The sequence below is a fragment of the Thrips palmi genome, unplaced genomic scaffold (assembly GCF_012932325.1).
Source record: "Thrips palmi isolate BJ-2018 unplaced genomic scaffold, TpBJ-2018v1 HiC_scaffold_7, whole genome shotgun sequence".
NCBI classification, from domain to species: domain Eukaryota; kingdom Metazoa; phylum Arthropoda; class Insecta; order Thysanoptera; family Thripidae; genus Thrips; species Thrips palmi.
In genome coordinates, this window is record NW_023144634.1 from 3356198 (window position 1) to 3382442 (window position 26245).

The 26245-nt window shown below is 43.3% G+C and overlaps 7 protein-coding genes across 15 annotated transcripts; 3 read left to right on the plus strand and 4 right to left on the minus strand.

The window, feature by feature from the left end:
- Nucleotides 1–1798: 1798 nt before the first annotated feature.
- On the minus strand, nt 1799–7170 carry LOC117652795 (nuclear exosome regulator NRDE2). Its single transcript, XM_034397896.1, has 17 exons — nt 6955–7170; nt 6104–6764; nt 5920–6024; nt 5717–5838; nt 5480–5646; nt 5214–5390; nt 4929–5133; nt 4683–4832; nt 4350–4576; nt 3972–4276; nt 3695–3872; nt 3437–3609; nt 3018–3362; nt 2757–2922; nt 2507–2666; nt 2205–2401; nt 1799–2080 (listed from the first exon to the last, which is right to left on the minus strand). Exons 1-17 carry the CDS (start codon nt 7034–7036, stop codon nt 1955–1957), a joined length of 3546 nt encoding a protein of 1181 aa, XP_034253787.1. The 5' UTR covers nt 7037–7170; the 3' UTR covers nt 1799–1954.
- Nucleotides 7171–7204: 34 nt separating this feature from the next.
- On the plus strand, nt 7205–9255 carry LOC117652796 (tyrosyl-DNA phosphodiesterase 2-like). Of its 7 annotated transcripts, none has more exons than XM_034397902.1 (7): nt 7205–7344; nt 7427–7599; nt 7672–7769; nt 7845–8048; nt 8155–8365; nt 8457–8627; nt 8747–9255. In XM_034397902.1, the coding sequence occupies exons 2-7, from the start codon at nt 7471–7473 to the stop codon at nt 9107–9109; spliced, it is 1176 nt and encodes a 391-aa protein (XP_034253793.1). In that variant the 5' UTR covers nt 7205–7344; nt 7427–7470; the 3' UTR covers nt 9110–9255. The 7 variants fall into 7 exon arrangements, with proteins under 7 accessions (XP_034253793.1, XP_034253791.1, XP_034253795.1 ...); XM_034397900.1 differs by having other exon boundaries at nt 7209–7344; nt 7424–7599; XM_034397904.1 differs by having other exon boundaries at nt 7211–7344; nt 7467–7599.
- LOC117652798 (mitochondrial folate transporter/carrier) lies at nt 9144–12973 on the minus strand. Its single transcript, XM_034397908.1, has 7 exons — nt 12793–12973; nt 12386–12539; nt 12170–12307; nt 11987–12086; nt 11785–11898; nt 11553–11698; nt 9144–9779 (listed from the first exon to the last, which is right to left on the minus strand). The coding sequence occupies exons 1-7, from the start codon at nt 12971–12973 to the stop codon at nt 9629–9631; spliced, it is 984 nt and encodes a 327-aa protein (XP_034253799.1). The 3' UTR covers nt 9144–9628.
- Nucleotides 12974–13378: 405 nt separating this feature from the next.
- Nucleotides 13379–14567, plus strand: LOC117652800 (trafficking protein particle complex subunit 5). The gene is made up of 4 exons (XM_034397909.1): nt 13379–13670; nt 13837–13963; nt 14054–14236; nt 14317–14567. Exons 1-4 carry the CDS (start codon nt 13501–13503, stop codon nt 14422–14424), a joined length of 588 nt encoding a protein of 195 aa, XP_034253800.1. The 5' UTR covers nt 13379–13500; the 3' UTR covers nt 14425–14567.
- On the minus strand, nt 14531–15657 carry LOC117652801. The gene is made up of 3 exons (XM_034397910.1): nt 15333–15657; nt 14951–15100; nt 14531–14831 (listed from the first exon to the last, which is right to left on the minus strand). Exons 1-3 carry the CDS (start codon nt 15486–15488, stop codon nt 14763–14765), a joined length of 375 nt encoding a protein of 124 aa, XP_034253801.1. The 5' UTR covers nt 15489–15657; the 3' UTR covers nt 14531–14762.
- A 226-nt stretch (nt 15658–15883) lies between these two features.
- Nucleotides 15884–18238, plus strand: LOC117652797 (cathepsin L-like). 3 transcript variants are annotated; one of them, XM_034397906.1, is made up of 7 exons: nt 15884–16042; nt 16425–16524; nt 16601–16753; nt 16829–17035; nt 17119–17310; nt 17386–17548; nt 17623–18238. In XM_034397906.1, exons 2-7 carry the CDS (start codon nt 16432–16434, stop codon nt 17829–17831), a joined length of 1017 nt encoding a protein of 338 aa, XP_034253797.1. In that variant the 5' UTR covers nt 15884–16042; nt 16425–16431; the 3' UTR covers nt 17832–18238. The 3 variants fall into 3 exon arrangements, with proteins under 3 accessions (XP_034253797.1, XP_034253798.1, XP_034253796.1); XM_034397907.1 differs by lacking the exon at nt 15884–16042 and adding an exon at nt 16157–16216; XM_034397905.1 differs by lacking the exon at nt 15884–16042 and adding an exon at nt 16315–16337.
- Nucleotides 18239–21869: 3631 nt separating this feature from the next.
- Nucleotides 21870–26015, minus strand: LOC117652412 (translation initiation factor eIF-2B subunit delta). Its single transcript, XM_034397304.1, is given in 14 exon segments — nt 21870–22269; nt 22353–22533; nt 22610–22787; nt 22871–22998; nt 23109–23182; nt 23185–23287; nt 23377–23491; nt 23581–23666; nt 23799–23948; nt 24042–25104; nt 25201–25253; nt 25501–25529; nt 25779–25856; nt 25950–26015. Coding segments are annotated over 12 exon segments (2367 nt in total). The 5' UTR covers nt 25516–25529; nt 25779–25856; nt 25950–26015; the 3' UTR covers nt 21870–22048.
- Nucleotides 26016–26245: the final 230 nt, after the last annotated feature.

The window sequence follows — 26245 nt, forward strand, 5'->3', positions numbered from 1 at the left end:
GCTCGGCGATGACTCAGCCGACGCGGTGCCTCCGCGGCGGTGGACTCCAAGTGCTCGCCGGTGCTGCTGCTTCACGCGGCCGGCAAGGCGAAGCAAGGCCTGTCGGAGAATAGAGATGAGCGAGGGTTGTCTTGTCTGCGCAGCGATTGGAGGGCCCAGGGCCAGGGCGCGTCCTCTCTATCTCAACTGGCGTCGCAACTGCACTGCGTCGTTAAAATTTTCTTCCGTCTGTTCGAAGTTCTGAACTTTGTTGACTGAGTCCTGCGTCCGCTTGCTCGTACTTCATCCTTGAGGCACAGCGCGAAACGTTTTCGGGTGGCAACGACGACATCATGTCGTCGCCATGGGAATCATGAGCAGAGTACGTTCGTACTACCGCCGCATCAATGAATGGGCGACCCCCCGCCCTCCCTCCCCCCGGTCCCAAACAATCGCCCCGAAGGCTAATGATGAAGAATCACTCCCACGAATTGAATTTCAAGCGGCATAAGCCGCCGCGGCGCCGCGAGTTGGAATGCCCATGCCGAAATATTCGACGAGAATGTATAAACGATGCGAGGCCCAGACAGTCCAGCCGGCCTTTTGGCAAGAGCGCTACTCGAGTGGACACGGCGCCGGACCCAGAGAAATCCTTTATCATCGTTTCGGACTTCCGAACCCGCGTCCGACCAGTGACAACCTCCCGCCCGCAAAAGAAAGCCGACCTGCTTTCTGGCATCAACGTAGAGCCTCGCGTGGCGAGCACCGTCGCCGGTGCTCGAGGGCCACACCCCCTACTAGCCCAGACATGTTCACTTGTAGCATTTTTAATTTTTTCCCGGCGCGGCGGCGGTGGCGGCACGCGGCGCATCCCCGTCAAAACAACATTGCCTTGTTGACATGAGCGATCCGCGGTCAACTTTACGATCGGAGAGTCCTGCTACGCCGTGCTACGCGCTGCGCGTCCGCCAGATGCATCGGCATGCATGCTCGGCCCGCTGCCGACGCCACACGCCACGAGGCAGCCCGCCGATGGAGTCCTACTCCTACACCGGAACTGCCTACCCTCCGGGCGGCGCCCCTATCATCCCCCCGGACTCGAGACGTCCGCGCCGCAGCGCGACTCCGCACAGCGACAGCGTGTCGTCGCTCTGGCCTTTTCGCGCCCCAACGGAACGCCCCACGAGTGCGAGTGAGACGGGGCGTTCGGAACCACTCTGCAGACAAAGCGACGCTAATTTGGAAGGCGTCCAGCGGGGCCGCTGCGCTGCAGACTGATTCCGAGAGTCGTCTTCGTCGCTCTGTCTCTCTCGCACCCGTACGGCACGCCCTGAGAGTGCGAGAGAGACCGAGCGACGAATACGCCTCTCGGGATCAGTCTGCTGCATAGGCCAGACTGCATCATGTCCTGGGCATTCCCGAGGAGGAAGAGGGGGCTTCGAACTCGACGATGCGACGGTCAGCTCGGGAATGGGGAAGAATGCGCAAGTGTGTTGTGTTGCGGCAGTCCAGCAGTCTAGCAGTGTGGCAGCGAGACGATCCCGCGAGGGAATGCCCAGCCGAAACGGCGACGTTTCCCACAGTTTGGGAGGCAGGGCGAGAGGTAGCCTCGCCAAGCGCCAAGCGGCCCGGCCACCCAAGGGTTAGCCACAGCCATCGGCATCGCATCGGCAGCGCCAAGTCCAAGTCGCGTGGCGGAGACGAGACGGTTCGCAGTCGAATACAAAGTCTTCTCGTTGGCAAGTACAGCTCACGGAGGCTCGGTGACTCACCAGACCAACAGACGAAAGTAGCTAAAAATCTGCTTTAGACCAGTAAATAATAAATGGATTTCCATTTTAATTGTTATTAAAGTTTTGCCATGAAGTTCTTTACCGTTGACAGCGTGTTATTTGCACTAAAATATTAAATTTGGTTTTTATTATCTTTAATAATATTTCAAGAAATAAAAAGTTCAAAATTATCTGAGCATTTGCTATTCAACACGAAGGATTTCCAACTCTTCAGGAGTAACATGCAAACGAAGCTCTTTCTCAACCAACAGGTCCTGCACTTGCTCCAGCTGAGTAGGGAGGACTTGAACAATATCCATGAAAAGTGCCTGTGACAAGAAATAATATTAGTGAATAAAAGGGTGGACTGAGCCATCCCCAATAAAACATAGAATGAATTTTTCAAGAGCAAATATGAATATGTTATTAGAGAAGTGTCACTTTTCAACATACCTTAACCCAAGGACAATCTTCTAATGCCAGGTAAAATGTACTCGAGTATTCAGCATCACTGCTATGAACAGCAGCAGCAAATTGCAATCTAAGACGCCACAACAGAGGACAGCGGCGCATCAATGGGTGCTTGGTAAGTTTTTTCAGCAGAGTTGACATGCGATTTTTTACATTTGGGTCAGGTAGCTCTGGCCCACCTGATAACACAAAATAGAAAACAAAAATTGAGATTATGAAACATTTTTGTGGCTGAGCCAAAGAAAGCAAGACCTGACCACCAACATTGTTTCCACAAGACAAACCTTGATTGAGGACACCATGAGCAACATGTGCAGCTGATTCTTGTTGCTTCAATCGATACTTCATTACAAACACAAAGAGGACATAAGCAGGGGCAGAGTTCAAATCATAGAACATCTTTGACAACCGCCAAAGTGGCAAACCAGTTCCACTGCTGCAACTCTACAATAGAACAGAGAAAACTTTATCAATGCAAATGAGAAACCTAAATGTTAGTCCTGATATGGAAAACTGATTAAATGAACACTTTACCTCCAAATCAGCCAGCGCTGCTAAAAATGTGAGATTACTTGGAAACTCTTTAAGGCCACGGAGTATAGTCTTGCGAAGAACTGCATAAGATCCTCGACTCTCATGGCAGTGATGTCTTAACAGTGAAACATAGGTTTCTAGAATTGCTTCTCGTTGCAGTTGAACACTGTGGAAGAAGATGCATGAAAGTAAGTTTCATTTTCTCAGTAGAAGAGGTTTGTAAAATTTGTGTAGAAAAGTATCATAAAAGTACAGCCTTACAAGTTGTCATGAACAAATGAAGTGCTGCCACCAGATGTTTCAGGAGTGGCAACTTTTAATTCAGACAGTACATTCTCAATCATAGCAGCTGCTTTCCAAATTGAATGAGATAGAAAGAGGAGCCAGCCATGACAAGCTGTCCATTCTACCAAAAATGTTGAAGCAACATGACAAACATCAGGAGCCATGAATGGGTCTAGCTCCTCCTCTGAAGGCCGATCTAATGTTTCTCTGGTAATGTGGTTAAATTTGGAAAGGGCTGTAGCAATATCCGTACTGGTTGGTTTTTCATCTTTCAGAGGCGCTCCTTTTCCCAGAGAAACAAGTAGACACAATGATTTTGTTCTGCAGACAAAGAGTGTTTGTTTGAAGTAGTGAAAGTTTGATATAGCAAAAGAAGAACTGATCAAGATTCTTACCGATCTTCTGATCTAGACTCATTCAGAGAGTGGCCATCTTCCTGATGCTGAGTGTGAGTGAAAGACAGATTAACTTCCACTAAAGTGCGATATAGGGCGCAGATATAGGCTCGATCAGTAGAAACTGGTACAGGTTTGTTGCTTGGAAGGGCTGCAATGGAACCTTGTAAAACCTGCAATCAAAATTATAATTATCATGGTCAGTATGTAAGAGTAGGCTGTTTGACAACATTCTGAATAAATAAAAAAAATGCTCACCTTACGTGCATCTTTCACACCACCATTTTCTAACTCAAGAAGCGCAAATTCTTTAAACAACAATAAATTGCTCCTATTACTGTTTTGTCTGAGCAAGTCCTTGGCTGTAGCTCGCATTTTTTTCTTTCGACCTCGAGGCAATTTGCAATGGCCCAAGCGCTCCAACTGCATCAGCCACCTGTAAAGTTTGGAATAAAAGTTAAACATGCACCATGCTGCACCTAACACCAAGCATATACATGTGGCTTGTGTGCATGAAACGATTTATGAATCTTACCGATAAAATCTAAGCCACCAAACTTGGAGGAACGTTCTCTGATGAGGAGGTAAGCAGTCAGAACAATTGGAGAAAACTTGAGTCAAGAAATCTATGTACTCATCCTGGCCTGGTCGAGCTATTAAATATTGTGGTCCACAAGCAAGTTGTGCTCCATCTAATAAAAGGGAACTTGTCTCTTTGAACTCCAATGTGCCCAGGGGCAATAATGCTGAGTAAAGCGGTTCAGGCCCATCCAGGAGCCAAGGAAGTGGATGTAATCCAGCAGCTGTAGCTGCGCATTCACGCCATGGTAGAATCGGTACCTGAAATTAAATTTATACTTAGTCTTTACTTCCTACTTCTGGACCTTTTAAAAACCATGAACTGATAACCAACCTTTAGCAGTGAGAGTGTCACTGTCACTAAACGGAACGTCAAGTGAGGGCAGTTTATGGGATGAATCAAATCATTGACATCTTCGGGAAAGACAAGTCTTTGTGGATCTTCACTGTCACTGTCAGATGGAAGAGGCACCCAATGTGTACCAGCACGCAGTGTCTCGACACGCAACCATAAGGTAGGCAGGGGCAATTGTGATCCAAGAATGGCTTCTTCAAGTTCAGCTACAAGTGATGAGTTACAAGTTTAATTATTTGAATTAGGAAATCAATCAATGCATAACACAGAACAAAACTTTAAGTCAGAATAATACTGAAGAGTGTCACATACTCAAGGCATTATCCGCAACAGTATTGGTAATGTGAAACTTTGATGGATCTAGCTTTGCAATATTGAATTCCAAATAAATACTTATGAGGGACCACATTAATTCTAGCAGTCCAGCCTGTCTTAGAAAGAGCCCAAGGTGCAAGACCAATTCTGAAACAGAAAGTTATCAGTGAACAACCGTGAATGCCTCAACTTTTCTTTTAAAAATCTCTTAATTTAAAGAAGAAAAAAGTTTATTATTATTACCAATTATTTTGCCTTCAATGGTTTTAGCTGAGTCGCCATTTCCTCTTTTTTGACTGTTTATATTTGATAGAGCTTCCTGATAGAGAGATTTCACAGCTGGAACTTTGCATGTTGACAGGGATCCTTGAGAGGCCATGATTAGTGCCTCCCAGAGAATGATGTTGCAAGGGTCTTTTCCTATCCATGATTTTAATTGAGATGTTAACTGAAGAACAAGATACAAGAAAATAATGTAAGAAAATACTTCAAAAAAATGTTGTTTATGTTCCTTCAATTAAACCTTACCTTGTCACTGGGAAGAACTGATTCAGCAAGCTGACAGCGCTCTTTCAAAAGTTCCTCACACATAGGGTTCTCCTTCAGAGCCTTGTCTAAAATGGATAGCTTACGTTCAGCCGTAACACGGGCACCAGTTGCACCGCCACCTCGCCTATAGACTCTTTCAAATTGATGAACTACATCCTTATAAGAGGAAAGCAACAATGTCAGTGTCAATTGCGAGTTGTATTTTGCTAAAGGATTCATCAATAATTTCTCTCATGACATCTTACTTGAAATTTAACATAATTCTTCCAGGTATCGATATTGTTTGGATTTTCAGATAAATCTTGATTAAATTTAGCAGTTATTTTTGAAATTTCTTCTTCCACATCATTCACATTACCTTGAACTTGTCCAATTTGTCTTTCTTCCTTGCTATCTTTGCTTGCTTTGGATGCTGGAAGCACAAAAGAGAGAATAATAGTTACAGCCTGTCAGACATAATTTGTTAGCGAAGGCATACTCACATAAAACATCTGCTTTTAACTCTTTTAATATTTTGTTGTAGTATCTATGCTTAAGGGTATGTTTTTTAGATGGAATTGAAAAACGCTTAGGAATCCCTAAGCCAAATTTACTAATGTGATACCTGTGAATAAAAATTTGGACAGTGAGGTTTATGTTAATTTAGAAGATAAAGTGGATAGTCCATGAAAAATGATTGTCATACCATGCAACTGCTGGTCTTGATAGAGTAATAACATTTAAGTTGCCAAAGGCCCTTGCTTTGTCCTCATAAAATATATCATGATGCTCTGTTGAACTATCTACCAATCTGAAAGCAAAAGCCACACATCAATAAAATATTTGATCACTGAGATACCATTAAATTATTTCACTTTGAGGTTGCACACCTGCTATACTTCGATTTTGAATTACTTGTATCTCTGCTTTTTTCAGAGGATCTCCTAGATTTAGAGTCTTTATTGTATTTTTCTCTTCTTGATTTTGATCTTTCAATGCTTCGGCTTCTACTTCTGCTTTTATGCCTTCTTCTCCTATCCCTACTTACACTCCTACTTCTGCTTTTATGCCTTCTTCTCCTATCCCTACTTCTACTCCTACTTCTGCTTATTCTTCTTTTAGCATAGTCTCTGTCATGACTCCTCCTTCGACTGCTTGATCGCTTCTTATATGGACTTCTAGACCTACTACAACTCCGACTTCTTTTTCGAGACTTGGATCTTCTTCTGTAGACCTCCTCTATTGATGACGAGCTCGAAGAGCTCCTGGACTTGCTGGGTGAGCCTGGAGGAGTGCAAGGGCTGAGTTCTCCATCACTTGATGGTGTGTGGGGAGCTTTCACACTTTCATTTGGGCTATCACTGGGTGGAGTGCGGGGTGTATGAGAGCGCACTTCATCCTCCGAATCGCTTTCTCTAGAACTAGGCTCTGTATCATTCTCCTCTGAGGTTTGGAAAGGGGGCACCTCAGGCTGGTTACTTAAGCCACTTGCACCTTGGACATTGGATATAAGTCCCGATTCAACTTGAAAACTTGAGTTTGACAACCAATCTGAAACAAAATGAAAGTTTTAAAAGAACGGCTTGACATATCAAGTGGATAACATGACATGACAAGTTTAATTGATATTTGGTAGATAATCAATTTAGACTTGATGACATTTTCTCCAGGACGATATAAATACGTTATCAAATATATGACACATAACCTACATGCCAAGTCGAGTTCCACTGAAACTTACCGATGTCTTTATTAACGATCTTTTCCGCACCATCCGTTGATTTACTTTGTTCCTTGTCTTTCTCGGCATAAGCTGCAAACATTTCACTGGTGATGATTCACTTAAAACGCTGCATTCGTGTCAAAAGAAATTACGTATTCCAAAACAAGTCGTTGTCGTTGAATGAAATGTTTTGCTTCTGGTTTGATAGTTTCTCATAGAAGCAAAACAAAACCCTATCAAGATTTGAAATTGCCGCCATTCTCCGGAAGTCAAAACTGTCATGAAGGCTTTGAACACATCCGGCCCATGTCCCACCACAGTCAACAAAGAATCGTGAATCGTGGGCGAAGCGTGTTAACACTTGCTCAAATTGTCGTGCAGATCAGATTGATTTCATATTTTCATTGAGTTCGTTGGTTAGTCATTTAGTCGTTTTACGCTTGGACAAAGTATTTGTTTGTGACATTATCTCTGGTCTGTTCTGTAGCAGATTTTGCAATCTCTGTTTTGTGTTGTTCCCTGTGCAACAGAAACATGAGTGACGATGAGGATATTCCCGATGTTAAAATTTGCCAAGAGAGAGTGGAAAAGTTTGCAGAGATTACTGGCACTGATGAAGCATGTGCTCAGTTTTACTTACAAGACAGAAAGTGGGACTTAGAGGTTGGATTTTTCACTACATGTGTTCTACCACTCTTGTACGACACTGTTCATTACCTTTACATTATTTTACAGAGGTCTGTCAATGCCTTTTTTGAGGCCAAATTGAGTGGTGGAGTCAACCTCATGGAAGACCACGATTCCATAGGACCGCAGTTAGTGATAAATATAAAGTATGTGTGTTTGAAGTTTAGAACGCATGAGAAATGCCCAAACGATTTGAGTGCTAACACCTCTCGGTTTTCCAGTCAAACTGTGGCAGATCAGTTGTCCAAGATTCCTCCAGTGGCAGTGCCGTTACCGAAACCAGCAGCAAGACCAATGTCTCACAAAGATTTAAGGCCTTCACTTCAAGCACCGCCAGAGCTCACATTCATCACATGGAATATTGATGGATTGAATCAACATAATTTGAAGAAAAGAACCAAAGCTGTTTGTATGATAATATTTGAGTAAGTTTCATTTGACTGTGGCACAGATGTTTCATTCCTCTCAAAATTTATTTATCCTGAGCTTTTGATGCCTTACATATTCATAGCATTTTGGCCTCACTTTTAGGAATAGTCCTGACGTAGTATTTTTGCAAGAAGTCATTCCGGATACATTTTCTTATATTGAAAGTAAATTGCCGGAGTATAAGTGTATTGCTTCTGGAGATGGGGACTATTTCACTGCAACTCTACTGAGGAGATTTACTGTTTACTATGACAGTCATAAAATTATTGAATACCCATCGACTTCAATGGGTAGGAATTTGCTTATGACTGAGGTGAGTCATGTCAACCAAAAGCTATTGTAGATATTCTGTTTCCTATAATATATTCAGAATATGTGTAAAATTTCATCAATAATATTTTCAGGCACATATGGGCTCACTTAAGGTGACGCTTTTCAATACCCATCTTGAGAGTACAGCTGATTTCGCAGCAGAAAGAATGAGGCAATTGCAGTTATGTTTGAAGGAAGTTGCTGCTGTTGCTAACGACCGCACAGTAATTTATGCTGGTGATTTGAATCTCCGAGATAAAGAGGTACCCAACAAAATTGTTTCACTCAGAATCAACATAGATAAATTTTAATTGACTATTTGTCTCTGACTGTTTTGGTTCACAAGCTAAGAGAAGCTTACTTAACTTTTTTTCTGTCACAGCTTGAGTTGTGCGGGGGTCTACCTCAGAATACGATTGACCTGTGGGTAGCCGGCGGCTCCCGACCGGAGTGCCGCTACACTTGGGACATGACCCGCAACACAAACACGGAATTTGCGGGCCGCTTCAAACCCCGCTGCCGCTTCGATCGAGCATATGTCAGACAAACATCCCCACCATCAGTGCGTCCAAAATATTTTGGTTTGCTTGGATTACAAAAAGTATTTGGTACGCAGAGTTTTCCAAGTGACCACTGGGGAATAATGGTTCATTTTGATGTTATTGTCAATGCCCCCTCATCTTCTTCATCTACTTCTCCGTCACCACACAAAAAAATGAAAGTTGAAATTGAAGAGTTAGACTAAATCTTGATCATGGTGAAAGAAAAAGTCAAATACCTATGATAATATTTTTTATTGTGATTTCTAATGCTCAGGGATGGAAAAAATATTTTAGACTTGTAGATCCATTCAACTATGATGAATAAATGAAAAATGATAAGAATCTGCAACTGTGAAGTTTGATTTGAACGTGATTAAGTTGTTGGACTAGAAGCATTTCAGAGAGGTGAAATGGTGATTCTGGGAAATTATTTTTCAAGGCTAGGTACAGACCATGCTTGAATCGACTGAACAAATCATGTATAGAAGCTGCAATTGCAATAAGGCAACAATAATTTTGCAGTTGAATGTTGGCAAATCTACAAGGTAGGGAGTTGCGAGCAGCTGCGTCGGCGCGTTTTCTGGAGGCAGCTCCTCGCAACTCTCTTCTACAAGGAACAAAAGAATCCAAAGTCTCTTTCTCGCGAGCTCGTGATGTGCATCTGACTCTGACAGTAAACTGGCATAACAGCCATAAAAAAAATTCTAAAATGAAAGTACACCTCACAATCTGTTCAGATTTCTATTTGAAAAATTTCGAGATGTAAGAAATCCAGATACATTTTCGTAGACAACAAAGGTGATCATAGTTGCTGGCACCACACGAGTCAATGAAGCCCCAAGGCCCTTGTAAAAGCCTAGACGCCCCTCGAATCTGGAACAACCGAAATATACAATCAGAGTGATTGAAGCTTTCCCAACTACATACAGGAAAGAGACTTTGGTAAAATGTACATGAATGTGCAAGAAAATATGAGTTATTTGACTACAATCATTCTAGAGATTTAACAAGTAAGACCAAATTTGATTATTCTGTGGAGAAAATGTGATATCACAGAAGTTGGAAGTACTTTCTCACATACTTTTATTATTAAAGATTTGGGGCAACCTTGTCTGAGGAGTCAACATTCACTTATCTAGTTACATTCGATAGGACCAAGGAGAGTTCTCCAAGATTTGAAAAAGTACCAAAAATAATGATCTACTTGAATTGCAATGCAAATTGTTGTTTATATTTCATCAGCTTGTGGGCCTCAATAATATCTTTTTTCAGCAATAAAATGGGGACAAAAGGTGAATTCATTTTAACAGGTAATACAATAGAATCATGTTGATGTGGTCAGAGGAGGAGAGTAGGGAGTCAAAAGCAATGACCCTGATAAACGAAAACACAGAAACATGAGTATTCTCAAAATTGGCAAGTGCATTACTTACACAATCAACCCTATCACAGGGTCTAGGCCAGGAAAAAAAGCGTGGCATAAAAACAAATATGCTTATGATTAAGGAGGTGGGGAGGAGCAAAACCAAATGCACTAAGCAGAGTTCAGAAGATAAAGAAAAGTGGAGAACTGATTTTTAAGAAATTACCATACAGAGATACTTATTAGTAATCACCCTTGGCCTTGGTCAAAAGCAATAATAGATTTTTAAAAAATGATTTAAAACCAACAAATTACAAACAAACACAAAAAAGAAATAATCTGCAGAAGAATGTTAAATTTTCCACTGCTCACATCACTTGGTTCAGATGAATCACAAGACACACTTTTGATTCAATTCAACTTACATCTGACAATTATGGTTGATAACCGTTAACATAAACACACAATTATTACCCCAAGTAATTCGATATTTTGTTTAAAGATAATCAAAATATTGTGCAAAGCTATGGACTACACAGTCACTTTCATCAGCAGCAATAAGTACAGACTTTGGCAAAATACACTCAAAAAGATGCACCCAAAACACGATGCCCTCTTAAGAACTGGGTTAAGGATGAATACCAGTTAACCATTAGAATGTTTTCTTCATAACACAGTATATAGTTCACAGTACAATTGTCAATTAGCTTACAATTACAAGGTTTTGAGACACAAACTATGAATACCAGTTTCCTTTAAAAGATAAATCACAAAACAAAAGTTAAAAAAAATAAAGTGTCTCCATGTCAGGAACATAAAGGACAAAATCAGGTGGCATGTCAAAATGGCTAGGAAACTATTATAAACTACTTGGCTTCAGAGAAAAATTGACAGGACCGAATCTTAGGTAAAGCAGAGCAAATTAATATTACAAGGTATAAAACAAAGCATGTTACCCTGAGAGAAAAACAAAAAACAGGTATCTAAAATTCTAAAGAAATGTCTCCTCAAGTATGACGCAGCCACCCTAACAATTAAAAAAATAGTACTATTCTATTTTCACAAGAAATTTGTTAATAGATCGTCTCATTCTGCACACATGGGGAAATTTAATTAGCTAGATTCACTCTTTCTGTCAGCTACCTTCAAACCTTTTTCCAGCATATTCATTAACTAAGAGGTAGGTGACCCATTCATACCCTTGAAACACTAAACAAATATTTGGGACCACATGGAGGAAATATGGCCCTACCCCCTTGTAAAACCCTCGAAGACCTTCGTACCTCCATGTTTTAGAGATGCAATCCATGGTGCCAGCATAATTGTGGTGGTGATCTTGCAAACGAGCTCTAACCACCTGATATGGGTATGTTGCCGATGCGGCAACTAATTTTGATGCAGCAGCAAAGAAGAGGTACTCTGATGTATTCTGTTTAAATAAAATAATAAAATAGAGTTGAACAATGACCCTATATTAGGACTATTTGAAAATTATGCAATCAAGTGGTAGCGTACCATCCTTGTGCTCAGGGCTGTTCCTCTATAGTTGTTGTACCAATTCTTCATTTCTTCATAAACCATGAATTGAATTGCTCCATGTGATACACCAATCATACCTGGTACAAGTCCCTGTTGAACAGAGTGGGTGTGACTGTAGTAAAGTACATTATAACATTGACTACTGTACCTTGCAAAGAGGAGTGAAAACGCAAATTACCTTGTACATGCCTTGTATACCCTCTGCCTTATAAATTTTGCTAAAGCAATCAAGCATACCACTGTAAAGTGGCTTTTCATTCCCATACTGGGTACACAACCTGCAGAAACAATATGAAGTAAGTAGGCAAACAGCAAACAACCACAGAGTGTTGACTAAATAAACTCAGTCTCAAATGAATACCTTGTTTTCACAACCCACAGGGGATTTGTCAAAAACAGGGTGAGGATACCAGCCTCAGCTGCAGCTGCCATATGCATTGGCCAATTTAACTGCAAGTTAGGATCCCCTCCTTGTATCCATGTTTTGGTGGTATTGTAACTGCAATCAGGTTCAAGCATAACTTGAAATTGTGTGTCGGATCTTATCGGAAAACTGAATTTAACATTCAATACTTACAATAAGAAATAAAGGCCCCATGCAGTGCCAGAACCCCATACGTTAGGAACTACACCTCTATAAAGTCCTCGCAGACCTTCTTGTTTATAAATTGTAACTAATGCATTACGTATACCATGATACTGTGGAATAGTAACACTTCGCCCATCGTTCACTGGAAGCATAAACCAATAAAATTAATCAAACTTTATTAATTGAATAAGAATAAAGAATCATCTTATAAAGTAATGAGGGAAGGAAGGGGTGCAACTCAATGGCGAAGGTTTTTTTTTTTTTTTTTTTAAATAACAACCTTTTTTTGCCACATTTATTTCGAACAGAACCTGATCCATGCAAAGGGTAAGGTTAGGTCCACTAACACAGCCACCACCGATGGCTCAAACATTGGAGGTGCCTCAGCTTCTTACCAGCGAACCGCACTTTGATCAGGTCCAACGGGTGCAGCACCACGCTAGATGTCACGCCGCCAGAAACACCCGCGATCAAATGTTCGTATTTCATATGACTTAATACCCCTTTGGGCCCAGCAGCCGATACTCCCTTCGTCCCGGCCATATCGTTTTCTTTGGGAACGAGACTTTGAGTCATCTTCAACTACCCATGCCTGTTTCCTTGTACCACGTCGCTCATCAACAATTACAATCGTAAAAACAAACAATAAGGGACAGGGACTGAGCAAGATGATGAAACCCGTCTTAGATCAAGGTTCGAAATCGCCATGGTGGGAATAAGAGAAAGAAGAAACAAATTTTCATTTTCCCATTGCTTTTTTTTCTTTTCTAGTGAAACAGGAAACGGGAGATCGAACAACCGGTACCAACTGTACTGGCTACAAGACTATCACGATAGTCTTGGTAGCTTAGATAAATATGGTTTATTTTGGGGTCTTTTTCAAAATTTACATTTTTTTCTAATTTCCCTTTACCTACACGCGTAATTAATGGAATAGACTGTAAATAAAAGTTGCCTGTTTTATTCGTCATGTTTGCTGTTTTTCTCTTTCTGCTGTCAAGCAGAAACCTAACCTGTTTGCGCTGAGCTGTTTACAGAATGTCAATTCGTCCTGAGAGGACTGTTAATTCCACTCTGCAGTAAATTTCTCTGGAACGTCCAAAATGAATAATGCAATCACAATATCAGTAACGAGGCCTAAAACAGGTCTTTTAGACAAACCCCTCAGTAAAGGAAAAGGAGACGTTAGTTTAAGTTCATTTGCTTTGCTTTTCTCAGAACTTGTCCAGTATTGTCAAAATCGTGTATACACCGTTCCAGAACTTCAAAATAAGTGAGTGCTTGGAATATATTTTATGCCTCTGCTTTGAAACTAGTGCTGTCAATAGGCCAGGACTTCCCTTTGAGAGATTGACCACTGTTCTGTTGTTAGCTGCAGGTATTTTGACGTTCGTTGATTAGGTCTGTTTTCTAGTATCATTCTTCGTATTCATTTGCAGACTAGCAGATATGGGTCAAGATGTTGGATCAAAAATTATTGACCTATATTTTGTTCGTGACCGTAGCTGGAAGCGAGAAACCAAACTCATTCATATGTTGTTTTTCATCAAAACTACTATGTGGAAAGTAGGGAAAATGTGGTTGATCATTTTCTTCTGTCTGTGCAAGTTCCTTATTTTAAAAGATCAGTTTTGCTTATCATTCTTTTTATTGCAGTCATTATTTGGACGAGATGCAGATAAATTGGAGCGTGCCAATGATGATGAAGCAACTTATTACATTATTGAAGACGAACCTCTCGTGAACAAATACATATCTGTGCCCAAGGACAAGGGAAGTCTTAACTGTGCTGTCTTTACTGCTGGGATCATAGAAGCTGTCCTTAACGGCTGTGGATTTGTAAGTTTCAGCTGTCTGTGGCGCATGGACTCTCCGATTTTTATAATATAATAATAATAATAATAATGATTTTTTTGCAGGCTTGCAAAGTTACAGCACACTGGCATAAAGGGACTACGTACATGGTCAAGTTTGACGACCATGTTATCAGTCGAGACAAACAACTTGGAGATCAGAAATCTATGTAAAACTAATTATCTATTGTTCCAACAAATAATTTCTCTTTGGGAGAAAAATTATGATCTAAATTCAACGTTGTTATTATGTCTAAGGATGAAATTTTCATTTAAGGTACATGTTTGTTTGTATATATTAAAAGTGTCTCTTTTTACATATTTTCTCTTTTAAAGTTTGTCACACGCGTTCACATTCAAAGACTTCTTCTTTTTTAAATAAGATATCAATTTTATTTAGATAAATTTCTGCAAACTCAGCAGCTGACGTTGCAAAATAGTAACAGTAAACATAAGGTGTTCATGAAAGTATATACATGGTTTCTACACAGAACGCATGGTAAATCATTTTTCTACGTAAACTTGTTGAAACGATCAAAATAGGAAACTTCACCCCGTCGGACCTTGGCATCAAAAGCCCTCTGCAAAAATTGAAACAAAACTGATCATACTAGAACATGAACATCATGCATCTCAAGTTAAAGTGCAATAATACAGTACACGATACAGTAACAAATTTTACAAGAATTGGAAAACTTACCCGGTAATATTCACTGACAATACCAATGGCAACCATGGGTCCAATCACAAAACCAAGGAAGAAGCCAGTAGTTCGCCATGTGAATTTAAAGTGAGCCATTTCCGCAGTAAAGATATTAGAAGCTTCATAACGAACGAAAGCTGGATCTTGCTGTAAGACAAAAATACGGTTGGCATCAATGCTCGTACCCAAATAAAATAGCAGAAGTCAGTAAGCAATTTCAAAAATAGATGAAAAACACGAAGGCCTCCTAACCAACAACTCAAACGTAAAGAAGGACTGAGAGCAAATGCCATACATGGCAACGGTTTTAGAAGACAAAAGATAGGAAAACTTGGAATACAAGACCTGAAAACTGACAAATATTTATCAGCATACTTACAATATAACCACCACCCATATTGGCTGCCTGCCTGAAGGGGTTCGACCTCTCCTTGATTATGTACTCGCGAAGGGCTTTCCTGGTGCGAGCTTTCTCTTCAATGTATCGGACCTCGCGGATAGGTGTGGTAACGATGGGCTTGTCCTTCGGAAGCATTTTGACAACTTAAACGAGGTTCGTATTGTGGGTATTCGAGGCGAAAAGTCCGAGCCGAGCCAGTGACACTCGTCTGCTGCTGCTGATGTAGTGCGAATAAACCGACGAATTATTCGCAGCACTTCGTTTCCGACGTTTCCGACCAATCCACACGCAGTTTACGTACAGTCCCCGAACGCGAGTCGCGGATGATGCCGTCCTTGTTCCTCTCGCGTTTTCGCACGAAGGAGCGAGAGAGAGAGGCGTTGCTCGGCAGTACTCACAGAACGCCAAATGTCACGTGGGACGGTCACGTGTTGCCCCCTCCCACGGACGGGGCTGCGTCCGGAAGTTGGTCCGGATGCGCTGTTTCTGTCTTCCCCATGGGGAACCAACGAGTGCGACAGAGACGCCCTACGGCGGCGCGCCAAAGCCTGTTTATTTCCCCCTCCACTGGCGTCTTTGTGCGAGTCGGATGCTCGTTCGTTGAATCAAACCGACTCCCGACCCGACCGACACCGACACATCCACAAACAGTAGAGGCGCAGTTTTCGTCTAGGAGACAACACGTGAAGGTAAGGCGGCTCTCTCGTGCGCTCTCCTTTGTGCTAGGGTTGGGCCCCTCTCTATTAGAATGTCTGGTATAAAATCTAGGTAACGCTGCAACGGAAATAGTCTCAGCTTGCCAGTTATTGATTGTTTACATCGGGAAACAGCTGATTGGGCAGGGTGTCCTTTGTTTACTGCTGGTGCGTAGTGTTGTTCTAGCGTAACTTCTTGGCCTTGACCGTCGATGGGATTGGTCTTGCGATTAAGTTGGATTCGGTGATAGAATTGAAGTTCTAGTCTCGCGTTTAGCACCTAGATGGTGTGAGTGTGCTCGCCTTGGCTGGGGATAGGCCCAGGATGTTGAGGTAGGGTTCTTTCCTTTGTCTGACTTGGTGCTGTTGTTTGCAGGTTCAAGATGAAGGTTTTTATAGTTCTGGCGACAGTTCTTGCTTCGGCATGTGCCATTTCCTTTTTCGATTTAGTTCTGGAGGAATGGGGTACTTACAAGGTAAGCTATCCTTTCACTTTGGTCTGTCCTCTAAGTGGCTGTGTCATGACCCCCCATCTTTGTCTTTCCCATGTAGCTGGCTCATGGCAAGAGTTATGAAAACGATGTTGAGGAAAAGTTCAGGATGAAAATCTTCATGGAAAATAAGCACAAAATTGCTAAGCACAATGCCAAATATGCCCGTGGTGAGGTCACGTTTAAAATGGGTCTGAACAAGTATGCTGACATGGTGAGTTTTGTCCCTTTTAATTGTGCAATTCAAAATGTTGCTACCATGACCCAATTACATGAAATATTCTTGCAGCTTCATCATGAGTTCGCCCACACTGTGAACGGATTTAACCGTTCTGCTAGGCTAGGAATGGTTCAGGGAGTTCAGGAGAGAATTGGATCAACTTTCATCCGTCCTGCCAATGTGGAGATTCCCAAGCAAGCTGACTGGAGGGAGAAGGGAGCAGTTACCCCAGTCAAGGACCAAGGTCACTGTGGCTCATGCTGGTCATTCAGTGCTGTAAGTATATGTACCTCATACACATCATTGTTTTCAATAAAACTGGTGTAAATGTCTTATCATATTTATCATTCATATTGTAGACTGGAGCTGTTGAAGGACAACATTTCCGCAAGACTGGAGTTTTGGTTTCCCTCAGCGAACAAAACTTGGTGGATTGCTCAGGAAAGTACGGTAACCAAGGTTGCAATGGTGGTTTGATGGACAATGCCTTTGCTTACATTCGTGACAATCATGGCATTGACACAGAGCAGGCCTATCCTTATGAGGGTGAAGTAAGTATGAAAATGCTCACATTCTTCTTGTAAACAGGATCTGTTCTGTAACTAAATATTCATTATTTCTTTTAGGATGATAAGTGCCGTTACAACCCCAAGAAGTCTGGAGCCACCGACACTGGAATGGTTGATATCAAGCCCGATGAAGAGCACCTCAAGGAGGCTGTTGCCACCGTCGGCCCAGTGTCTGTCGCCATCGATGCTAGTCACGAAAGCTTCCAGTTCTACAAAGAGGGTAAGACTGAAGTCATTGATGCATTGATTTGAATACTTCCAGTTCAGATGATCATTAATTTTGATGTCTTTTAGGAGTTTACTACGAGCCTGAGTGCTCAAGCGAATCCTTGGACCATGGAGTGCTTGTCGTTGGTTACGGCACTGATGAGGATGGTTCGGACTACTGGGTTGTGAAGAATTCATGGGGTACATCCTGGGGACAAGATGGCTTCATCAAGATGGCAAGGAACCGTGACAACCACTGTGGTATTGCATCCTCTGCCAGCTATCCTCTTGTCTGAATCTCAATTTAGCAACCAAGACATTGATCAAAGTGCTGTGATTTCTGCCAATGAAGGAGTGGTAGTTAACTTTGTGGCTATTGAAAGCTGGAGTCGGTGAATTCATCTCATGCATGTACCTGATGTGTTTATTGGATAAATGTTTGCAATTGTTGGATTGAGAACATTGCATCTCAGGAACCGCCTTTTCAGCCACTAACACTGTACTGTATCATTCCTTCTTGGAATTAATAGCTTTACCTCTAATTTTTAAGCAATGATCAAATGCTGTGTAACTTTAGTTTTTTTTTTTTTTCATTTTGTATAAGAACTGCAAGCCTTTCTTTCACTTCCTGTCCTAGTTGTCACTTTAGTGAATGTCTGTAAAAAAAAATGTTAAATTAAATCTGATCATCACCATTTTTTAAGTAACTAGTTTTATCATTTTATACCCCCCCCCCAACAATTCACTCAAAATGTCACCAATACAAATCGTAATTCCACTCTGGTTGACTCAAGGACAGTCTAAATTGAATGCATTGGCCAGTGACCTGGATGTGTCCTGGTCCCTGCGCGTCGCCGAGTCCGTTGAGTTTGCTGACGCGACGGCCTGGCGGCCTGGCCTGGCCCAGGAATCCAGGATGGGGGCCGGGGGCCGTCCACGACCAGATGGCGTGGTGCGGTGAGCCATGCGCGTGTGCGAACCACAAACAGCCTCCCCCTCCCCAGCCCCCTCACCCGGAAACGAGTTCTAGTGTTCAGACACGCGGACGCTCCGTGTACAGTGTAGTGTCAAGTCCCGAAACGGTCTGGCGGCGGTCCTCGGTCCTCGCGCTCGAACCACCGTGGGAGGAAGGGACAGTGTACCAGCCACCGGGAAAGCCTTTCCTTCTCGCTGATCTAAGGGGAGGCGGCCAGGCTCAAAGTCGACGACAAGGCGAATGCTGCGTGCTGCGCTGCGACGCCACGCCGTTTATCGCGGTTCGATTCGGACATTTTATTTTGTGCAGTTTATGGTGCTCTGGCACACTGAAAACTGCAGCCGGAAGATGATAGTCCAGGGCGGGGCGACGTGGCGGCGGCGCGGTGTGGAAGAGGAGGCCGCCGTCGCGTCGTCGCGTCACCGACGAAGCGATAGCGCCGGCCGGCGGACACGGACACGTTTCTCGTCACGCTGCCGTGCTTTCGTCGGCCTGCCTCTCTCGCACTCGTGGGGCGTCCCGTAGCGGTGCGAGAGAGACGGCACCGCCCAGCACCGCGCGGAGCGGAATCAGACGACTGCCCTCCTCTCACTCTGCGCCGCTCTGCGCGCTGTTTATTTTTCCGTCCGGCCTTGGGCACAGCACATGGTTGCAAGTGAAGCAGCTTCCGAAACAAAAATTCCACGAGCAGGTACTTTCCCGGCATTCGGCTGCATTCGGCTGCAGGCATGTGAAATGCATGTGCATTGTCACGGCCGTCTGGGATCTGCGCATTGTCGGCGCGGGTGTCACTGACGCACATGCATTCCCTGAGAGAGAGCCCCCCCCCCCCAGTCGCAAAAGCCAGATTCAGGGGCGGATCCAGTCAGGAGGGAGGGGTGGCAGGCACAGGACATCGCCTCGCAGATAGGCAATGCTGGACGGAGGAGCGGCCTGCATCTCGCGTAATACCCGCATCGTCCAAAGTGCACAGCAAAGTGCAGCGGCAAATGCGAGCACAACAAAACACAGTGGACAAAACATTTCTCCCAAATTTTCCAGATTTTCAAAAGGTTAGGTCCCGGTCCCACGTCCACAAGCACCGACAGCAAGCTAATTCCGAACACAGCTTCATCGCCCTGTCCTTGTCGCTCTCCTGGGACGCCCCGTGAGTGCGAGAGGGACAGGAAGACGAAAGCGCCGTTGGGAGCCTGCAGGCACCCAGGCCAGCCCAGTGCCCAGGCACGGGCGTCTGGCATGGGCAGACATGGGCAGCTGATACGGTGCCGATGGGCGTGCCTGGCGTGCCCGGGTCGGGCGTATATCGCCGATGTGCGGAGAGGACGACTAACCCGCTTTCCCAGCATCTCTTATCACCAGGAGCCAATATTTATTGGAACCGGTTCCCGCGTCGCCATGTGCACAGTGTACGTACAGCGCCCTCGTATTGACCAACCGGTTTCAACCGGATGGCTGCGAAGCTGCGATAGGGAGTACAAACCGAGTAAAACCGAATCTTCGAATCTTCCCACAGCTCGCTTGGGGCGTTTTGCGTCGCAGCTTTTCGCCCTCTGCCTGGTTGCCGCCCGCATTTCCCACTATCAGCCAATAATGTCGATAAAACTGGCCATTTCCGGGGCGCGTTGAGCCTAGAGTCGCAGGAGGGCAATAAAAGGCGCGAAACATCATAGAGGGAAGTCCGCCGCCGCGGTGCTGGGCAACGCTGAACAAGGAGGCTCTGTTCTCGCCGCTCTCGCTCCGATCTGGCGAGCCACGTGCGCCACGTGCCCACGAGTGCTGCACAAAGTTGACTCTATCGGATCGAGTGACGGCAGCTCGGAGAGCAATGCGATTGATGGGGTGAGGCGCCTTCACTCAGCACCGCCAGCCACCATGGCAGCCACCGCCCCCGTGTACAGTCGGCACCATCGCCGCACTGGTGGTTCCGTACCGTCGCTCTGTCTCTCCCGCACTCGTGGGGCGCCCCGTAGGGGTGCGAGAGAGACAGAGCGACCTAACTGTTTGGAATGAGATTGGCTACGTATCGCCAATCCTGACCGCGCTGACCCGACCCGCATGCGGGCCTGCCCCGCCCCGCCCCGCGCCTCTCCCAGGACTGCCAGTCTCCATGCCCGCGACGCACTTTCCTGGGACTGCATGGACCATGCATGGACTGCCCAGACAGAAGCAGGAAACTGGCTAGACGCATTTGGTGCACGGCTGCAGGCGCGCGGCTGAAGTTGACAAAGATGACCATGAGATTCATCGCGCTGTCGAATGGGTTGCCTACCCAAGCGTTACACGGCGCTCGGCTCGCTCGACTAGAGTCCTAGAAGGACTCTACGCTCGACACACGCCTTTTAGCAGCGGTAGGGTTGCAGTTCGAAGCCTGCTGGGCATTCCCTTCGTCGTGAGCTGCCCTCCACATTTCTGGCAACACTGCTGCTGTCATGTTTGTTTCTGACCGGACAGACAGACAGACCGTCCCCCTTCGTCTCGCTGACGCAACCTCGTTACGGCAAACGGATCACGATTGAGCTTGTGCGAAAATACACAACACTCGATATGCAATGTCGTCAGCCTTTCGAAGCGAAAGTGAAATGGGCTCAGTTCAACACGGGTGTGGATTTGAGAGATTGGAGTAGAAAGTCTGACGGCAAGCTATCCTGCAGGCTGTCTAGAGTCAAACAATCAGACAAAGAAAAACTTCTCGCGCTTGGTCGACGAAACTGGCGAAACGCGTGTCACGCCTCACTTCATCATCGCGGAATCCGCCGAAACGGAAACAAAACAAAGTGAGACACGCGCTGCAGCTCATGCGGGAACCACGCGGGAACACAACACATGGCGACGGCGACACAGCGACACGGCGGCCGAGCAATGAGTCAGCGGAGCGGACAGCTCTGCAATCTGCATTTCACCGCACGTAGGGCAATGGGCAACGCCAGCAAGGGCGCACGCTGTGACTCCATTTCCAGGAACGAGCCATCAGCACAATGCCACTTCCCTGAGTCAAGGCTTGTCTTGGAAAGAAACCAAACGGACATTTTCTTTGGAGTAATCTAGATATTGATTACCAGTTTAAGGGGAAAAGAATGAGTAAATCCTGTACGCGAGTGTGGTAGCAGCTTGGAGGGAGGGCCTTAGAAAAGATAATATGTTGTTAACTAGTTTTTAAATAGTATAATACACAACATTCAAAGAGACAGTCACTGTAACAGGTAGTTTGAAAACGATGTAGTTTCTAACAAAAATAACAATGAGATATCATGGTTTGTACACTGCACAAAAACAAACAGAAGACCTAGCAACTAAAATAACCATCCAGCAACTAAATAAGGTGTAAAAATTAATTTCTGGTTGAGAATGAGATGTTTTCGAGTTCAAGTTGTATGGTCAAAACACATTCAAAAGTTGCTGGAGAATTAAAAAGATTACAAGTTAAAAGGTAGTTTTGAGTTTTATACGTTATGTACACAGATTTACACACTTCAATGCTCAGGAGCATCATGACTGAGTTTTAATGCCGCTATTAGTGAAATAAAACAAATCGATATGTTAGCATTCTGTTGGCTTAATGCGTAAAATTACAGGGACACTAGTGCAAGGGAGGATGGCACGTTCAGTCACCACAGCTGTGACCAAATCAGGGGGTGTGACATCATAAACTAAATTTAAAAGACTTAGGGATGGAATATCTCGCCAATTTGCTAATGGCCTTTCACGCTCTGTCTCTCGCTCTCCTGCTCTCTTCTTGCCAATTAGTTCATCAGGGTCCGCTGAAAAAGAATTTTGGACGTAAGAAAGACAATCCAGGAGTTACTGACAGTATTTTAAGTTTGCTTAAACGGAAGTAACTCACCCAATTCATTGTAAACAAATGAGTCAGTCTGAACTCGCTCACTGAATTTGTGAGTTTCACAGCAAACTAAAACTGGAACATTGTAGGCATGAGCCAAAAGGGCTACTTGTGAAGAACCAGCTCGAGACATGACGTAGCCGTTCGCCAACAAGGCATGTGCACCCAGGAGAACTTTTGAAACCTAATGAAATAAATACAAAAATTAGATTTAATTTTTGCACAGAGGAAGAGCCATTATAAAAAATTTAAAGACATACCCTTCTCATAACAAAACTAGCAGCAGAAAGATGAACATAGGAGCACTGCACACCCATGGACACCAAGCGTCGCAGCATTTCCCGGCCCTCAAGCCATGGCAGAGAATCTACTACAATGACATGGAATTTGCGATTTGCATCAAGAGCAACCTTCAAAGCACTGAGGACTAAAGAGGAGCTGCAGAGAAGAAACAACATGAGAGATTGAAAAGTAATTTATAAGGGCTTGGATTCTCTGAACCTGACTGAAAAGACACTTACCAAGCATAAACTAAAATAACATCGTTATCATCAATTTTGTCCTTTACAACCTTTCCAATAGCCTCTGCTGCTTTTCCAATTTGATCATTTATGTACTGGTCTATAGCGTCCAGAACATGTGTGCGGGCCTGCAAATAAATGAGTTGAAAATTACAATGCACTTTGCTGCTAATGCAGAAAGCAAGATATAAAATCAAGAAACCATCCTCTATGAGAAAATCTAAGAAAATGAGCTTACCTCTGCGTCACTTGTGTCAATAGATATCTGAGTCAGCTGCCACTTAATGTAGCGTAATGCATTGACCATGGAACAGAATGAGGGCGACACTTTTGAAGGAAATCCATATTGGGCTGCAAATATGCCTCTAAACCTCTAGAAAATTCCTTCTGAGGTGGAGTTTCATAATCCGCAACCAACTGTTAATGACGCATAACACATGTTAGACAGTGAGTAACAGTACTGTATTTCTCAACTCCTTAATACTGTTTCTTGCAATCTAACTTACAGATTTAAGTGAGTACAGAAGGGCAAGACAGCGAGCATTAGATCCTAAAACAAGGCGTTTGGCGTATTGTACACCCAATCTTACTATTGATGGGTGGTATTGGGGATGACTCACACTGAAACATTGAAATAAAATTGATCAGATAAAAGATACTAAACTCAAATGAGACAGAAATACAAATATATACATAAAAATAGATCTTACTCAATTGTGTGAGAAAAGCTTTTGAAAGAATTTTGATACAAATGACTGAAGAGCTTCACTCGGCGCTCAGCTTTAGCATCCTTGACCTGCATTAATTAAAAAAAAAAAAAATTATTTAAATTTAAATTACTGAAATGGCACACAAAATATAAAATGTGATAGTGCTAAGTTGAATTGTATTTATATTTCACAGCATAAAAGTTTTTTGAACAACAAACCTCTTTCACTATTTTGGGAGAAATTGTCGGCTTTTCTGGGCCTTTAATACTTGTATCTTTCGATGGAGGTTTGCTGGCTGCAGGTGCTGTTGGCTGTTGTGCTTTAATTTTTTCAGCCTGCTGCTGAGTTTTAGCTGCTCTTTGAGCTTCCTACAAGGAGACAAAAAAATTACATACACTGCACATGCATATTTCACCTAAGACCAAAACTGTTAAAAGATTTGAAAGTTGAAAATACATTACCTGCTTAGCTCTCCTTTCAGCGCGCAGTTCAGCTTTGCTCTTCTCAGTCCCTTCCTTTGTCATCATTTGCTTCAGAGCGGCTGGAATAACATCTTCTACAGGTACAGGGGCAGCAAATGAAGATGTTCTTGCAAAATCTGGTTCATCAGGAGCTCTCTTTTTGGCAGCCTCTTTCCCATCAGTCATGCTGAGATTCTTCACAGTTTCAGTGAGCTTTTCAACAGTGCTTTTAGAAGACTTAGTATTTGCAGGAGAGGAGGTGGGAGCTACTTTAACAGCAGCTTCATTCTTAACGCTTGCATTTGGCTCCTTGCTAGCAGGTTTGACTGGAACATTTTCAACATCTTTTCCCTTGGGCTTTCCTTTTGCTGCAGATTTTGCAGCTTTCCTTGCCTTTCTCTCGGCCTCAATCTCCTCCCTTGATTTTTGAACAGCAGGTGGAGCACTCATCTTCTCAACTGGCTGTGATGCAACTATTGGAGAAGTTGTTGAAAAAGAGCTACCACCATACAGATGTGAATTTTCAATTCTTTCACAGGACAGCTGACTGCTTGAACTGCTGGAGGTTAAAGTAACACTACAAGGAAAAGATGATGCAGAATATATGGGGCCTAAATTGCTGGCAGAATAAATCAATTCTAAATCTTTTGAGCTGAACACTCCTATGTCAGCAGATTCCAAAGGACGAGCACTGGTGCCGATCTTCTGGGAAACAGAAATAGGAACTTGCTTTGGTGCTGATCTCTGAGCACCAGGTGAAACAATTGTTTCAATTTCACTTGCACCACCCGATTTCCGTTTTTTGTTGGATTTGTTTGGAGGTTGGGAGCTAGCGGCAGGGCTGAATGTGCTACTGCTCATTTGGTCCTTAGCAGGCGCTACTTTTTTTGTCTCTTGGACAGGAATAGAGGGTGATGAAACTGAACCACCTGAACTAGCTGGAGGGTGATGTTCACTTTGTCTTCCAACCTGCTCTTCTTGTACAGCAGTTTGATTTACTTTCTTCTTCCTTCGGTGGCGTTTGCGCTTTGCTGAAGTGTTTACAGCCTCCCCTGTATCAGTCCTAAAAGGAACAAATGCAAAGAAAAAATACACATTAAATTTACTGCTCATGCACGATGCATTACTGTAATAATAATAATAAGAAGAAATAATTTACCTTAGAGCAGATGTTGAGCTATCTTTCTCCGAGGGTTTCAGCCTCTGAGAATTCTGTAATGAAAGCCACACATCAATAAAATTTGTTACAGTATGATCCGAACGCTTGCACCATCAAAGAGTGAAAAGAATGTTACAAGTCAACTAGCTACTCTAATTCATTAAGAATAATAGCTGATAATCATATTAAGTGGTTCTACACAGCTACAAAAGCTACAGTCATTTGAGCCACACAAAATCAAATACTGGGTTCCAACAAAATTCTTTCCACACGTAAGTGTTGTTGAGAGGAAGCTGATACCTGATTTGATTCCATCCTGGCCCCGAAAGCTGCACAAAACAGCAATGGTGTTACATATCAATTTGAATAGTTTTTTAGAAGATAAAATAATAGGGCAAAAAGTGCATCTAGCCAGATGTCATAAACAAAGGGCAATGATATGAGATAGCATGCCAGTAATTACGATGCGAATTCAACGAAAAGGAAATTTAGATCTGATTTTACAGGAGTAACAAATGGACAGAGTCAAAAAGTTAAATTCTGATGTGAAAGTTTTATTAATTGCGTAAGGTACTTACAAATTTACAGGTTAAGTCTCCCTTAGGTGCAGCAGATGCTATGGTCTCCACGGACTGACACTTAACGTGTCCAAGGTACTGCATCAAAATAAAAATGCAGAAATAGAGATTAGAGTGTCATGGAAAGGAATGCGCGAGGAAACCAAAATATAAAGCGATTTCTAAATTTACCCCAACTTCAAAATCCTGCTCTGCTGTGTGTACTCAGTAGTTATTTACAGTTCTGCCCATCTCGATCTGCAAATAACGGCCCACCCAAATCAGCTTCTGCTTGATAAAAATGGAATTATTCAAGTGAATTTTTCAGATAGAGAAGTTTTTGATGTAAAACAGAATCTACGTCTGAATGATTCTATTTTAAAACAACAGTTTACATAAAATCATACTATGTTGAGTTTGGCCAGCCTGGCTCTAGAAAAAACAAAAACAAAAACAACAACAAGTGTGTTTGTTATGATTTGAATGCC